The sequence below is a fragment of the Leptopilina heterotoma genome, unplaced genomic scaffold (genome assembly GCF_015476425.1).
Source record: "Leptopilina heterotoma isolate Lh14 unplaced genomic scaffold, ASM1547642v1 Lhet_235, whole genome shotgun sequence".
NCBI lineage: Eukaryota > Metazoa > Arthropoda > Insecta > Hymenoptera > Figitidae > Leptopilina > Leptopilina heterotoma.
The window spans coordinates 1,364,608-1,379,740 of NW_025110952.1; the positions used below are offsets into that span (position 1 = coordinate 1,364,608).

At 27.5% G+C, this 15,133-nt stretch overlaps 2 protein-coding genes across 7 annotated transcripts; both read left to right on the plus strand.

Annotated features, from left to right (window-relative positions):
- The first annotated feature begins 1,000 nt into the window (after positions 1-1,000).
- LOC122502686 lies at positions 1,001-6,703 on the plus strand. 3 transcript variants are annotated; one of them, XR_006301655.1, is made up of 4 exons: positions 1,019-1,060; positions 1,233-1,526; positions 4,976-5,204; positions 5,468-6,703. XR_006301655.1 is itself a non-coding variant. In XM_043612850.1 (3 exons), exons 2-3 carry the CDS (start codon positions 5,043-5,045, stop codon positions 5,744-5,746), a joined length of 441 nt encoding a protein of 146 aa, XP_043468785.1. In that variant the 5' UTR covers positions 1,001-1,526; positions 4,976-5,042; the 3' UTR covers positions 5,747-6,703. The 3 variants fall into 3 exon arrangements, 2 of the variants coding, with proteins under 2 accessions (XP_043468785.1, XP_043468786.1); XM_043612850.1 differs by having other exon boundaries at positions 1,001-1,526; XM_043612851.1 differs by having other exon boundaries at positions 1,001-1,526; positions 5,015-5,204.
- A 1,996-nt stretch (positions 6,704-8,699) lies between these two features.
- LOC122502656 lies at positions 8,700-14,656 on the plus strand. 4 transcript variants are annotated; one of them, XM_043612812.1, is made up of 4 exons: positions 8,701-9,329; positions 12,447-12,604; positions 13,134-13,967; positions 14,247-14,656. In XM_043612812.1, exons 3-4 carry the CDS (start codon positions 13,302-13,304, stop codon positions 14,271-14,273), a joined length of 693 nt encoding a protein of 230 aa, XP_043468747.1. In that variant the 5' UTR covers positions 8,701-9,329; positions 12,447-12,604; positions 13,134-13,301; the 3' UTR covers positions 14,274-14,656. The 4 variants fall into 4 exon arrangements, with proteins under 4 accessions (XP_043468744.1, XP_043468745.1, XP_043468747.1 ...); XM_043612809.1 differs by lacking the exon at positions 14,247-14,656 and having other exon boundaries at positions 8,700-9,329; positions 13,134-14,106; XM_043612810.1 differs by lacking the exon at positions 14,247-14,656 and having other exon boundaries at positions 8,700-9,291; positions 13,134-14,106.
- The last annotated feature ends 477 nt before the right edge of the window (positions 14,657-15,133 follow it).

A 15,133-nucleotide genomic window follows, 5' to 3' on the forward strand; every position in this document is an offset into this window, starting at 1 on the left:
TAGGTACATTTTACAAATAATGAAATTCTTCGCTGAACTTCAAAAATTTTCAAAATTTACATTTTTAATACAAGTTTTTAAAAGAATATAATTTTTTTAAATAAAATGTACCTAATAAAATTCGTTGCATAAATTCAATTATTTTTACAAATAATAAAATTTTTCACATGAATTCAATTATTTAAAAAAAAAAAATTGATAAAATTCGTTGTAAGAATCCCATTATTTTCATAAATTATAAAATTTTTCTGAGGATTTCAATTATTTATAATACAATTTAAAGTATAAATTCCTAGAAAAATGGAATTATTCTCTTAAATATTTTGTAAGAATGAAATTCTTCGTTGAAATTCAAATATTTTCACAATCTACTTTTTTAATAAAAGTTCTCAAAAGAATTCAATTATTTAAAAAAATGTAATAAAATTCGACGCAGGAATTCAATTATTTTCATACATAATAAGATTCTTTACATTATTTCAATTATTTAAAAGAAAATTTGAAAAAATTCAATTATGTATTTTATTAATTATGTATTTTTAAAAATTCATGCTATATAATGCTTTTAATATTCAATTATATTATCTAAAATTTTAACACCACGGGCATACCAATGTACATAAATAAATAAAATAAATAAAAACATTATTCTATAATCCGAAATGTTAAAATTATAATAAAATTCATAAGAGTATAAAGTAAATTCCTGCAGAGTATGAAATAAAAAATTTGTCTCTTACAAATAGTGAAAGTATTTCTTCTCGCGAAGGAAGGGATACAAAAAATGCATATAAATAAAAATATTATGAAACAAAAAATATTATGAAAAAATAAAAAATATTATCAAACAAAGACAAAAAATATTATGAATTATTGCACGGAAAAACTTTTTTTCAAGAGTTATTTCGAAACTTATTCAAGAACTCAGGATATGGAAAAAAACAAGAAATATTATTATTGAATGCTGTTTGAAATATTATTTTGAGCTGTTCGAGCTTTTACTTTAGTTTATGTCGAACTCTTGTTCGATGCTCAGCGATTGCGTACACGGAGAAAAATAGTTAGCTATTTCAGCTAATTTTTAGCTACCTTAGCTAACCTTAATTGCTATTATATGGATAGCAATTATTGTTAGCTAATGCAGCTAATAATTAGCTAAAATAGCTAACTTTCTTTGCTAAAACAGCTAATTATTAGCTGCAATAGCTAAAAATTCGCTATCCATATAATAGCAAACTCATTTTTCTCCGTGATATCTTTTGTACGTGCGTATCCGTGCATTTATATATTTTAATAAATCTCTTTTGTTAATTATTAAATTGGAACTTTAATTATTTATAAGTTCCTCGGTATCACGTTATTACAATAACAAAAAAAAGGAATTATCAAAATATTTGAAAAGAAGCTAACTGCGAAGAAAATATTTTACGCCAATTGAACAGCTGCTAGAACCGGATCCTCAATTATTGTTCTGAAGCTATACTTTTGACCAAAAATAATTTTGTTGCTTGAAATTATATTAGTCGGTGAGTTAAGTAAAAACTTTTCTAAAAAATATATTTATAAAGTAAATAAAAACAATTTACTAATCTATTAAAAAATCGGCTTGAATACACGGAGAGAAATTTCCAATAAAAATTACTGTGCTTGTCACCTGAAAGTATGTGCAAAATGTTTTTACTGAACTATTTGTATCGGAAGAATAGAAATATTGACTTGCGCACAATTTTATTTCATATGGAAAACAGTTTTATTTCCAAAATGGCCTCGGAATATTTCTTTGAAAGCACTGTAAAAATTGCTGAACCAGGACTTTCTAATTTGGTCCTAAGCAAAATATATTAACCGTATACCATGAAATAGTCATGCGCAGGTTAATAAAATAGACCGTGCTCCCCACAAATTTTTACTGTGCTGCCTGCATGAAGTCAAGTTGAAGAAGGCCGATGATACCCGAAGTATCACGAACATCCATTTAATATTGCTACGATTGCTACTGTCGTACTTTCCTCACCTGTTGGCAAGGAAAATTTTCCGACGTTTTCGATTTTATGTTTCAATTAGTGATATAAAGAAATATTGGAAATGAAATTTTAATTTTTACTGTCCATGATTTCACTTAACCTAGAAATTTTGAAATCAAACTTATGTGTGCCTTGTATGCACACAATGGTTTACTATGGAATTTCAACTTAACCTCAAATATTGATTTGATATCATGATATACATGGAATATAATAATCGCGTCACATGTAAAACAAATAAACATTAACAGTCATTAATTAACAAACATTATTTAATTTATGTTAATTCATTACATATGAATTGTAAAAAAAGAATGTCACATTCACAAATAGCTTATGTCAAATTATTTCTCTGTGTATTTTCTTTGCTGAGGTAGCACAGTAATTTTTGTAGTTAAAGAGACAGCAAATATTTTCGTTTTTTTAGGTATAAACTGTGTTGGTTAATGGTACATTCTACTTTGCCAACAAAACGAACCTATTTTATACGCCCTATTTAAAAAATTTGATAGAAATGGAAAGAAAAAAATTTCTTTCCATTTCAATCGTGTTTCTGAATCCAAAATTTTCAACAATTACAATCAGTTTCTATCAAATACTTTTAATAGAAAGTCTATCCAAATCAATACTTTGTTTATCCGAAAATTGTCCCATGTTGTCCCACTGATTTCAAAGAAAGTCCTATCAAATTCTATCAAAATTGATTATTAAAAAGTGTTTCCAATCCAATAAGATTTTTTGATTTAAATTCTATCAAATCCTACATCGAAAAATGACAGAAAGTTCTTTCCTATTGTATCCAAGGTGGTTACAATTGAAAACATACGCTTTGAAAAAAAATATTTGTGGAAAAAATAATAAAAGATTCTTATGACCATTAATAACATTATGTTCTTAGCACACTCCAAAATCCAAACATACAAACATTTTAATTAAACTGGAAGAATTAAATTAAAACTTGTACCCTATGGGAATCGAACCCCGCACCTATGACCTATCTATCTAAACGCTTAACGACCGCGGCTATCGAATCGACGTGAGAAATATTTTTCGACCTGTCTATATAAACTGCAACTTTGAAAAACGTAAGTTTATGTAAAATATTATAATTTTTGTAAGTACCTATAAAAATACAAGCAGAAATTAAAATATTTATAGAGATTTGCAATATATGCTATTATGTTAAAAATATTAATTAAATATTTAATAAATTTTTGCTCAAATGTCATTTGACTGCTTTGTAATTTTTTGCAAATATTTGCAAAAAATAACATTAAACGAAATAAAAAAATAAAAAAAACAGCTCAACTGTGTTAAAAAAATTTCGTTGATTTTCTAAAATGTTAAAACTTTTATGAAAATCTGTAGTTCACAACAAAACCATAAAGGGGCGCATGATTATTCCCCAAATGTCATTTTTCCGAAATGTCATTTTATCGAACTGCACTTTTGCGAATACTTATTTTTGCGAAATGTCACTTTTGCGAATTGTCATTTTTTCGAAAAGCTATTTTTGCGAATTGTCATTTTTGCGAATCGCCATTTTTACGAATTGTCAATTTTCCGAAAAATCATTTTTGCGAATCGCCATTTTTACGATTTGTCAATTTTCCGAAAAGTCATTTTTGCCAATTTTCATTTTTACGAAACGACATTTTCGAGAAATGTCATTTTTGCGAATTGTCAAATTTCTGAAAAGTCATTTTTGCGAAAATTCCTATAGTGAATCTATATATGCATACAAGTTTACTATAGGAATTTTCGCAAAAATGACTTTTCGGAAAATTGACAATTCGTAAAAATGGCGATTAGCAAAAATGACAATTCGCAAAAATAGCTTTTCGCAAAAATGACAATTCATAAAAATGACTTTTCGCAAAAATGACTATTCGGAAAATGACAATTCGTAATATTGGCGATTCGCAAAAGTGACAATTCTCAAAAATGACAATTCGCAAAAATGACAATTCGTAAAAATGACTTTTCGCGATTCGCAAAAGTGACAATTCTCAAAAATGACAATTCGCAAAAATGACAATTCGTAAAAATGACTTTTCGCAAAAATGACTATTCGCAAAAGTGCAGTTCGGTGAAATGACTTTTCGGAAAAATGACATTTGGGGAATGATCATAAAATTTGATAGAATTTGTATCCAAACCTTTTGATAGAGAAATAATGGATATTCATGTGGAAAGAATTTGATAGATATTCAATCAAAACTCATGGATAGCAAACTATAAGAATTTCCGACTCATAGATTTTGATAGAATTTGTATCCAAATCTTTGATAGAGAAATATTAGATTTTCATTTGGAAAAAATTTGATAGATATTTAATCAAAACTCATGGATAGAAAACTATAAGAATTTTCGACTCATAGAATTTGTATCCAAATCTTGGATAGAGAAATATTAGATTTTCATTTGGAAAGAATTTGATAGATATTCAATCAAAACTCGTCATGGATAGAAAACTATAAGAATTTTCAACTCATAGAATTTTATAGAATTTGTATTCAAATCTTGGATAGAGAAATATTAGATTTTCATTTGGAAAGAATTTGATAGGTATTCAATCAAAGCTCATGGATAGAAAATTATAAGATTTTTCGACTCATAGAATTTGATAGAATTCGTATCCAAACTCTTGATAGTAAAATATTGAATTTTAGAATATTATTAACTTTGATAGATAATACATCAAAACTTATGATAGGAATGGATTTAATTTTCTACTTTGGATAGAAGTGGATTGGATTTTCAATATTTGATTAAATTGGATTCGAATTTCAAGGAGTGAAGGAAGAAAATTCTATCAAATCCTATCCATTTTAATAATTTTTTTAAACAGGGCGGAAGCACAGTAATTTTTTCCATAATTTCCTTACAAAAATTAACAGAAATTTCTCTCCGTGTATACATCAAATTTATAATAAAATACGCATTTAAAGGAACGAAACACTGCAGAACGGATAAAAAATCATTTTCAGATATTTAAAAAAAAAATTGAATAAAAAAATGGAGAGCGAAAAAAACCGATTAAGAAAATGTGAGAAAGATAATAATTCCCCCTGTGTTGTCAAAGAAGAAAACATTGTTCTTATCAAAACAAGAACGATTCTGTTGAAGTTCGATAAAAAATCTGATCGAACGAAAGAAGAGATTGACAGGGCTAAAAAGGTGAAAAGAAAATTTTTCATTAAATATTTTATCTCTCTAACATATTACACATTTAAGAATACAAGAAATTATAAGAATTATCAAACGCTTTATTTAAGATGGATACACTTTAGACATTAAATTTTTGAACTATCAAAATTTATATAACTAACCAAATTTCTTCATATTAGATTTCTTATAAACTTTTTTATTAAAAAAAATTGTTGTTTGAAGAAATTATACATATTTATTAAATATATATATAAATTAACATTACTTTTTAGCAATTTATGAAGAAATTTGAAGAACTACTGGTGAAGAATGCTATTCTAAGGAAAACTACAAATTTTCAACCAATAATCGAAAATGCGACCAACAAAACTTTAAAACGGAAAGTGGATTCGAAAGATTCTAGTACCTCAAAATGTCAAAAATGTTCACTTGAATCAGGTTCTTCAAATTCTACTAATTTCAATGATGATACTGATATTGAATTTTTTGATACTAAAAATATTAAACTAGTGTTAGAAAAATACAGGGCCATGGTGAACACTCCCTTTTAAAAAATTCTTATAAGATAAGAAATCTGAAATATTAAATATAATTGAATTTAAAGAATTGTACAATTTTTTGGACATTAAATTATATCAAAATGTATTAACCCTGCTGGAAGTAAAGAGATACAAAGAGATTAAAAAAAGGGGATAAAAAAAGATTAAAAGGTATAATAGTTTGGAGATGCAAAATGGATACTTAAAAGAGATACAAATTGTTTATCTCTTTCTATAACCTTATATTTATATATCTTTTTATCCCTTCTAATCTCTTTATATACAGTTTCAGATATAGAAATATATAGAAAAAAATATATAAAAAGAGATAAGAAATTGGGGATGCAAAGTGGTGAATTAAAGAAGATAGAACTTTTCTATCTCTTTCTATTCACACATTGCTATCTTTCTCTATCCATTTTCACATCCTTTCTAATCCACAGGAAAGTAAAAACAGAGATATCCCTTATAGAAGAAATCGATTAATTTCAATTAAAAACTTTCTCTATTGTTGTTAATTGAGTTTCTTAATCGTGTTGTTCTAATTCATTACTATTAACTATAAAAAATTTGCAAGTAAATCTTTAATATATTTTTAGAAAAGTTTCGGTGCTGTGTGAGTTTAAAACTAATTTTGGTTGTCTATTACTGATAAGCATTTATTGGTTAAATATATTTACAATAAACTACAAAAATATGAAAGTTAAACTCAAACAAAAACGTAAAATCGCACAGTGCATAACACACGCTTTCTGATCTACGGATCTACTGACCCGACGCCATGACACATAACAGCTGGGAAAATCGACGCATGCGCGTATATCTTTATGAGTATGTATATAGAAAGGGATATACTATAGTAGATTAGAAGAGATAACTTATTATATCTCCTCAAATCCCCATATTCTTGTCTATCCCTATATATCTCTTCTAAATGAAGTAAGGAGATAGAATATGGGATTGGAAAAAGATAAAAAGAATACCATTCGGAAAAAAGAATGATAAAAAGGAATAGAAAAAGTTTAAAGTTTTGCAGTCTCGCATTTCTATCTTAATAATGGGAATAAATAAGTGTTAATAAGATCCTACATAAAAAGCGATGGAAGGGTATAAATATGATATCAATAGTTATTAAGAAAAGGTTATAAATGTGGACAAAGAAGATTATATCAAGAACTTCTGTCATAAAAAGATATAAAAGTTTATAGACAGGTTATTAAAAGGTATTGAGAATAGGTTATTAATAGGTATAAAGAATAGTGTCTATAAGGTCTAACATTGAAAGAGATACAAGGAAATAGACAGGATTTTAAAAGTAATAGAGAAAAGGTGATTGAAAGGGATAACAAAAAGTTGCAATAAGATTGTATATAAAAAGAGATAGAAGGGTTTAAAAAGGCTATTAAAAGTTATTCAAAAAAGGTGATTAAAAGAAATAGCGAACAAGTTGATAAAGGTAGGAATAGAAAGGCATAAAGAAGTATAGGTAAGAGATTAAAAGTTATACAATATTCATATCTCTTTCTATATTAGCAATAGAAAGGGATTAAAAGAGAAAAGGTTTCTATCTATTTACTTCCAGCAGGGAATGCTACAAATTTATAAATAAAGAAACATAATTAACATCGAACTGAAATATTTTTAACTTTATTTTTATGAAATTAATTATAAAATTTTGAAGAAATAGATATGAATGAAAATAAACTTTTGGCAAATTTAGGCAATTATATACAAAAATAAAAAAAATACGTATTTAATATTTTTCAATAAAGAACGAGAAAAAAATCACGTCGCACGCATTCACGAAAAGTGCAACATTCCAAAAAGGTTGCTATGCAACAGCTCAGGTATGCAAAAGGAAACTCCCACTTTTATGATATTTGCACTAAAAATGCACAGGATGTGATCTACACTATAGCAGTCGATTAGTCGCCCTGCGATTAGAATTTAACCGTTTTAGAACGCTAGTGATTGATTCTTACTAATTTCATTTTTGAATTTCGAGACGCCTGTTTATCCCCGTTTATGCAAATGCTCTAATAGTCATTTGATCTAATTTAAAGGTTATAAATATTCAAATGATCTAAAGAACATTGAATATAATGTGATTTTATATAAAAGTCTAATTAATAAAATGAGTTTATTCTATAATTTATTTTTAAGCCAATAATCAAAATATCCAATTCGCATTTTCTATAATCATAAGCAATTATAAAATTTTTTTACGCAAACTTTCAACTGATAAAATAGTTGTATAAGCCAAAGTTTATTTTTTATAATTTTATAATAACCTAATTTTAAAGTGTTATAATTTTTAATTTGTATAAATTGTAATTTAACAAATGTCTGTCAAATCTAAATGTAGTAAAATATAATATATTTAAATAAAATATCTTTTTAAAAAATGCTAACAACCTCGAATCGACAATTGATCAAATATTCAAAACATCTAATCGTCATTTCGTCCAATGCTAAAAACATCGAATCGTCAAATGGTCGAATGCTTAAAACATCGAATCGTCAATTGATCAAATATTCAAAACATCTAATCGTCATTTCGTCCAATGCTCGAAACGTCGAATCGACAAAAATTGGAAAAATTTGCTTGGTTTAAATAAATGTTAACTTACATCAAGCAAATTTTTCAACTTTTTCTCGATTCGACGTTTCGAGCATTGGACGAAATGACGATTAGATGTTTTGAATATTTGATCAATTGACGATTCGATGTTTTAAGCATTCGACCATTTGACGATTCGATGTTTTTAGCATTGGACGAAATGACGATTAGATGTTTTGAATATTTGATCAATTGACGATTCGAGGTTGTTAGCATTTTTTAAAAAAGATATTTTATTTAAATAAATTGTATTTTACTACATTTAGATTTGACAGACATTTGTTAAATTACAATTTATACAAATTAAAAATTATAACACTTTAAAATTAGGTTATTATAAAATTATAAAAAATAAACTTTGGCTTATACAACTATTTTATCAGTTGAAAGTTTGCGTGAAAAAATTTTATAATTGCTTATGATTATAGAAAATGCGAATTGGATATTTTGATTATTGGCTTAAAAATAAATTATAGAATAAACTCATTTTATTAATTAGACTTTTATATAAAATCACATTATATTCAATGTTCTTTAGATCATTTGAATATTTATAACCTTTAAATTAGATCAAATGACTATTAGAGCATTTGCATAAACGGGGATAAACAGGCGTCTCTGAATTTCAAAAATATAAAAAGTTTATAAATATTCTAACCAAATCATTCTGGAGGATTATTTAAAGAAATAAAACTGAAAGTGACTTAGAAACTATATAAAGAAAGGACTCATATGTAACAATCGTGTTCACGAACGACTTTCGCAAATCTATTGGGCGTTGAACTTCATGCTGGTAGAATAGTGGAGTAGCGTGTAATAGATTTGACCAATCAGAATAAGTGTTCAAAAAATCCAGTCATCTGATTGGTCAAAACTGTTTCACTATTCTACCACCATGGGGATGGGACTTATCTTATGTTCACTTTCAGTAAAAAAGGTAAAAACTAAACGGAGGTAAAACGTCGTGTCTCGTGTGTAAGTATAGTGTCAATTGATTTGTCGAAAGATATTTCTTACTTTTTGTAAGTGCTTGAAAAACATTCTGAATAAGTCATAATTTAGTCACTTTTACACCAGAGAGGATGGGAGCCGAATACGTGCGCGCACAGAGAGCGAAGATTTTACATGCAAAATCTTCGCTGTCTCCGCTGTACGCGCGTGTTTTCGGCTTCCATTATCCTTTTTGGTGTAAAGTGACTCATAAACAACTTAATACATACATTACGGTCTATACACGGAAAAAATCTTGGAACGTGCCGTTCCAAGTAGACCGAAAATGTACGAATGCGATACGACTTTAGTTTGGAGGAGCTGCATTTCCAACTTGGGCGTGCTGAACGCCCAAGATGCGGCTATTGCAGTCCCAAGGTTTTGAGTCTCAAATCTTGGGTGTTCAGCGCCACCGACATGGGAACGTAGATTTCCCGAATTGAGAACGTAGCACATCCAAACTATAGTCCCCCCACTTTCCGACGATTGGGATTGCACGTCACCCAAGATTTTTTCCGTGTAAAAAAACGTAAATAATTAAAACATAAGGAATAAATAATAATAAACTAATTAATAATAATTTTCAATTATAAACAGTTAGGGAAGAATGTATAGTCACTCGTGAATATGTCAAAAATGGTGTCCTGGTCATAGTGCCCTCTCATCGTTAACTACGCGTTTCGACCCAGATGAAAATGATTCGTATACGAATTTCTTTCAGAAATCCGACCAAATTTGTACAGAAATCCTATCGAATTCTTATGAAATTACTAGTAAAATTCGTATGGCATTTTGAATAACACGAATTCGTGCGAATAAAACCCGAATTTTTTAATATGGATTTTCAAAAAAAACAAATTTTCGCTCGGAAACTTGTATGGGCATATCTCTAGAACCTTTAACTTTTCAATGAGAAAAAATTTGTTAATTTTTTATTGAGCACAGTATTGAAACTCTGTCTACATAAACTTTAAGAAATAAGCTTTCAAAATATCCAAGTGGACAGATAAAATGATTCGTCTTCAAAAAGTTATAAACTATTTAAAATTGCGAATTATTTTTAACGTGCAACAAAAAAATATTTAACAGGTGTTTGTTTTTTAGAATCGAAAACAGTTGAAAGTAATTAACTGAGGGGTTATAATTTATAATATAATAATTATATTATTATATAATATATTACTTTTGTATTTATTATATTATTACTAGTCATTAACATTACTTTTCTTTTATTTTTTGTTTGAATTACTAAAAAATTAAAATGGTTTTTATTTTAAAAATAGATTTTAATTAAACTGAATTGTAAAAATATGAAATTATAATGTATAAAGTTTACCTTGCAATTTCCAGATACATTTTATTTAAATTTAACACTCATAAACTTTCCAATTTCTATTCATTTTTTTCTATTTTTCTTTTTTCTTATATATCTTATTTTTTTCGATCATTTATTCTGTCTAAAAAATCAAAATATAAACATTGAAACTTAACCTTCAGTTTTATTTATTAACAGTTTCTATAAAAAAGTGAGAATCGACAACTTCATACTTAACAATTTCTTTTCTAAAAACTTTTGGTTGATTACGGTCGACCGTAATTGACAAATATTTTTACATTATCTTTGCAATAAAGTATTTTTTCTTGAAGCACATTCACGGGATGTTAAATGGCACATGCGAAAATATTTACAAGTACTTTTAAAATACTTTTATTTGATTTTCGTGGAGTATCACTCGAATTACGGTCGTTTTCAAATTTTGTACGCGCGTGTTTTCTGTTATTTAAATTACAACAGTTTTTTGAAGACACGAGGCACATCAATTTACTATGTCTCAAAATAATTCTAATAATTTGAACTTTTATTTCCCGTAAGTCATTTTGATGTGCCATTTGTCTTATTAATGAAAAATGATAAATATCTCGATTACGATCAAAAAGGTTAAAAGTGAGGGACAACGTTTGAAAGCTTATAACTTTTTTCAAAATTAACAAATTTTTAATTTTCATACGGAAAAGTGTTCACTGTTTAATTAACTTTAAAAAGATGCGTCTTAGAATTAGTAACTCTTATTCATTACAAAGTTTTATCGTTTAACCCATCCGAGAGTATGGTTAGGGACAAGTAGATATTGTAAAAAATCGGGCACTCAGATTGGAATAATTATTGATATATTTAATAAATTAATGTAAAACCTTTTGGAACTGATTCATCTTATCAAGCTTTAATATTTCCAACAAAAATAAAGTAAAAAGTTATTGAAATTATCGAAATATATGCGAGGGACATGAAAGTTAAAGGTTCCAGAGATATGCCCGTATGGAAATTATCACGGAAATATTTTTGACAATTTCTTTAAGAAATTTTCGGACAATTTTCCGCACAAATTCCGTACGAAATACTACCAAATTATTAACGAATTATTTATGGAAATTTTTTTTTAAATTTGCTCGTAAATTCGTATGGAATTCTGCATGAAATGTCAGCTAAAAATTTCTTTCAAAAATTTTCTGCCAAATTTCCATACGAAATTCGTCCGAAATTCGAGCGAATTACTAACGGATTTCATTTGGAAAATTTTTAAAAAATTTCTGCTTGGAAATTCAAATGGAATTCAACATGAAATATCAGCTGAAAATTTTTAAATTATTAACAAATTGTCATAAGAATTTCTATATACGATTTTCCGATCGAATTTTTTTTTTTGAAAATCCATATTAAAAAGTCGGGTGGTTTTTCGCAGGAATATTCATGTGAAAAAATGTTTCAAAATGCCACACAAATTTAAACTAGTAATTTTATACGAATTCAATAGAATTTCTGTAGGAATTTGGTCGGATTTCTGAACGAAATTCGTACGAATCATTTTTACCTATATATATTCTCGATATTCTCTATTCCTCGTTTCTTACTGGGGAGCGCCGACTCTCCCCAAAATAATAATTTTTTTGTTTTAATATTGATTCTTAGGCTGGAGTCCCATGGCAGCGTTTTGCGTTGCGTCGTAATGGGAGAGAAAAAGACGCAAATATACGTTTGCTGCATTCTCTCTCATTACAACGCAACGCAAAACGCTGCCATGGGACTGCGGCCTTATATTTCAGTTCTGCATCAAAACAAAATCAGAAAATAAAAAAAGAGAACAAGGAGGAAGAAGGCAACTTAAAGGAAAAGAAGCGAACTGCGAAGAAAATATTATACGCCAATTGTACCGAAGCTCCTGGATGAAAACTAATTTTGTTGGTTGAAATTATATTATTCGGTGGGTTAAGTAAAAATTTTTCTAAAAAATGTTTTTATACAGAAAATAAAAACATATTGCATTTTTTTATCTTTTTCATTAAAATTATAAATAAATTTTTTAAAAAACTTATGGTAGGATAAGTGTATACCAATTATGACGACTTTGTGAAAAACTTAATTATTTACTATGGAATAATATAGTTATTTGAAAATGTTTGAAAACATTATTTTCGACCTCACTCGATATGATTGCACGTAAAGGAATATATTTAAACTATTATTAATTTAATTATTTAAGAAAAAAAATTGCTCCCCGCCATAATTGTTACATTTCTATTAAATGCAAGTGCTGTAGTTATGGCGCGCAACATAACCTCTAAATACACGTTATTATTGAAATTGACTCAAACGAGCGATAATTTACATTTTTAATCTTATTTTTTATTGCTCTAATTTGCTTAAATAATTAATTTTTATAAAGTTTGTATTAATGTTTTATTATTTAAACGATTTATTGAGTACATAAAATTTTTTAACATATTTTTCAGAAACTCTTTCTCTTTAATTGGAGAAATAAGTGGATTTGGAAAAGTGTAAAAAGCAGAAATTTGGAAAAAGTACCATTAATAGATCGTCGCAGTAATACCATTGTGTGGAACTGTAGTTATTTAACATTTATATTTCATATCGGTATTTTTCTTTTACCTTTTAAAAAAATGAGTAACGAGCAAGAGAATACCAATTCAATAACTTCGATTGAAAAAAATAACACAGAAACTAGCCTGGACATCCGATCTAATGTACGCCCGGCTAAAGAGATTGCTGAAAACTCTGGGAATGAGTCAACGAAAATTTGTCAACAGATGACACAATTTTGTGCAATTCAATTTGCCGATAGTTTAATACCAACATTTGATGGCACATCATCGGTGTTTTGCTTTATTGATGACATAAACACTGTTACGGAGAGTATCAAGTCCTTTTGCGATGAACGGTTGATAATAGCAATTATCATTAAAAAATTAAGTGATGAACTGAAGGAATTCGCCTATCGCAAACAATTTAAGAGCATTAACGATTTAACCGATTATTTAAAGCATCGATGTGCTCCTAAAAAATCAGTTAATTATTATATAGATGAAATTTATAACTTACGAATAAACTCGAACGAAACACTAAATGAATTTCATGACAGATTGGAAATTTTTATTAGTAAAACGCGAGCTGCTTGGAAATATCAAAATAATAGTGATATTGAAAAAGGATTAATGTCATATGTGCAGCATGTGGCAATTAAATCATTTATTAGGGCTCTACCGTACAATTGGGGAGAATTAGTATTTGCAAAAAAGCCAAAAGATTTGTTAGATGCATTTTCGTATGTAAGGCATTTAGAAGAAACCAGAGAACATAGGGGAAGGGTTCAATATTATGATTCGCAAGATAATTATAGAGTAACAAGTCCATAATCATATATAGGATTGGAATAATTAGACGTATTGACAAAGAAGAAGAAGAAGATTAACTCGATATGCAGACAAATGATAATCAAATCGAGGCAAACGTTTCACATTGATTCTAGATTTTTTCTAAATTCTTTCGGAACATATTTCAAAATTCACTAGAATATTTCTGCAAAGTTGTCTCTTGGTCTGTTTCTGTTCTGTTGGATTGAGATTGTTAGCTAAACAATTTCTTTTCTAAGAATTAACATGAATTCATTTACTATTATTTAAATTATATTCTGTTGAAATTATATTAAAGACTGTTTGTGTTATGTATAAGATCGAAATTTTAATGACAAAATATTTGATATTATATTCTTTCATTTTTGAACTGAATCTAAAAAAGTCCTGTTATAAACTTTGCTCTTTAAAATATGCTTCATATGTCAGCAAAAAATTCTCGCCTGCATTGTCAATATCATTTTATTACAGACTTTAGTTTGTTTAACAGTTTTTTTTTACTTCTATACAATATATTCAAATTATTTATCATAACAACATGTACCCATTTTTCTCAAAATAAAATTTTTTATTTATAAATTCTGATTATAAAAACTTGATGTTATTTATTTGTCACTTGAAAAATACCTGTAGAAGAGGATCTCTGTAGTCAGCAGTCAGTCTCACAAGAACCGACAAATAATATTATTAATAAAAATTGCAAATTCCAAGGAAAAAAATTAAATGACAATTTTTTTAAACCTTTCTGGGATCGCTTAATACAAATCTGAAGTTAGATTTTGATTAGAGTTTAAAAATTATAAATGGTGGACAACTTTTAAAACTCTTTGAAATCGCTCAAAAATAGTTATTCACGAAAAGTGCAACATTTCAAAAGGGTTGCTAAGCAACTGCTCACGTATGCAAAGGAAACTACCACTTTTATGATTACTTTCAAGTTCCTTTTGGAAAAAAAGAAAAAAATTTATATTTTTTAAATCTGGATTCATCACATATTTTTCAAGAAAATTTTAAGCATTTTTTTAAAAAAAAGAGTGAAAAGCTTGGAGAACTTATATTTTTGAATCACGATTGTTATAGAA

Excerpts from the sequence above, each read along its gene's own strand:
- LOC122502686 (XM_043612850.1), top strand. The coding sequence starts at position 5,043 with ATGGAGAGCGAAAAAAACCGATTAAGAAAATGTGAGAAAGATAATAAT. Across the intron at positions 5,205-5,467 it reads AGATTGACAGGGCTAAAAAG|CAATTTATGAAGAAATTTGA; the intron begins GTGAAAAGAAAA and ends ATTACTTTTTAG.
- LOC122502656 (XM_043612809.1), top strand. The coding sequence starts at position 13,302 with ATGAGTAACGAGCAAGAGAATACCAATTCAATAACTTCGATTGAAAAA.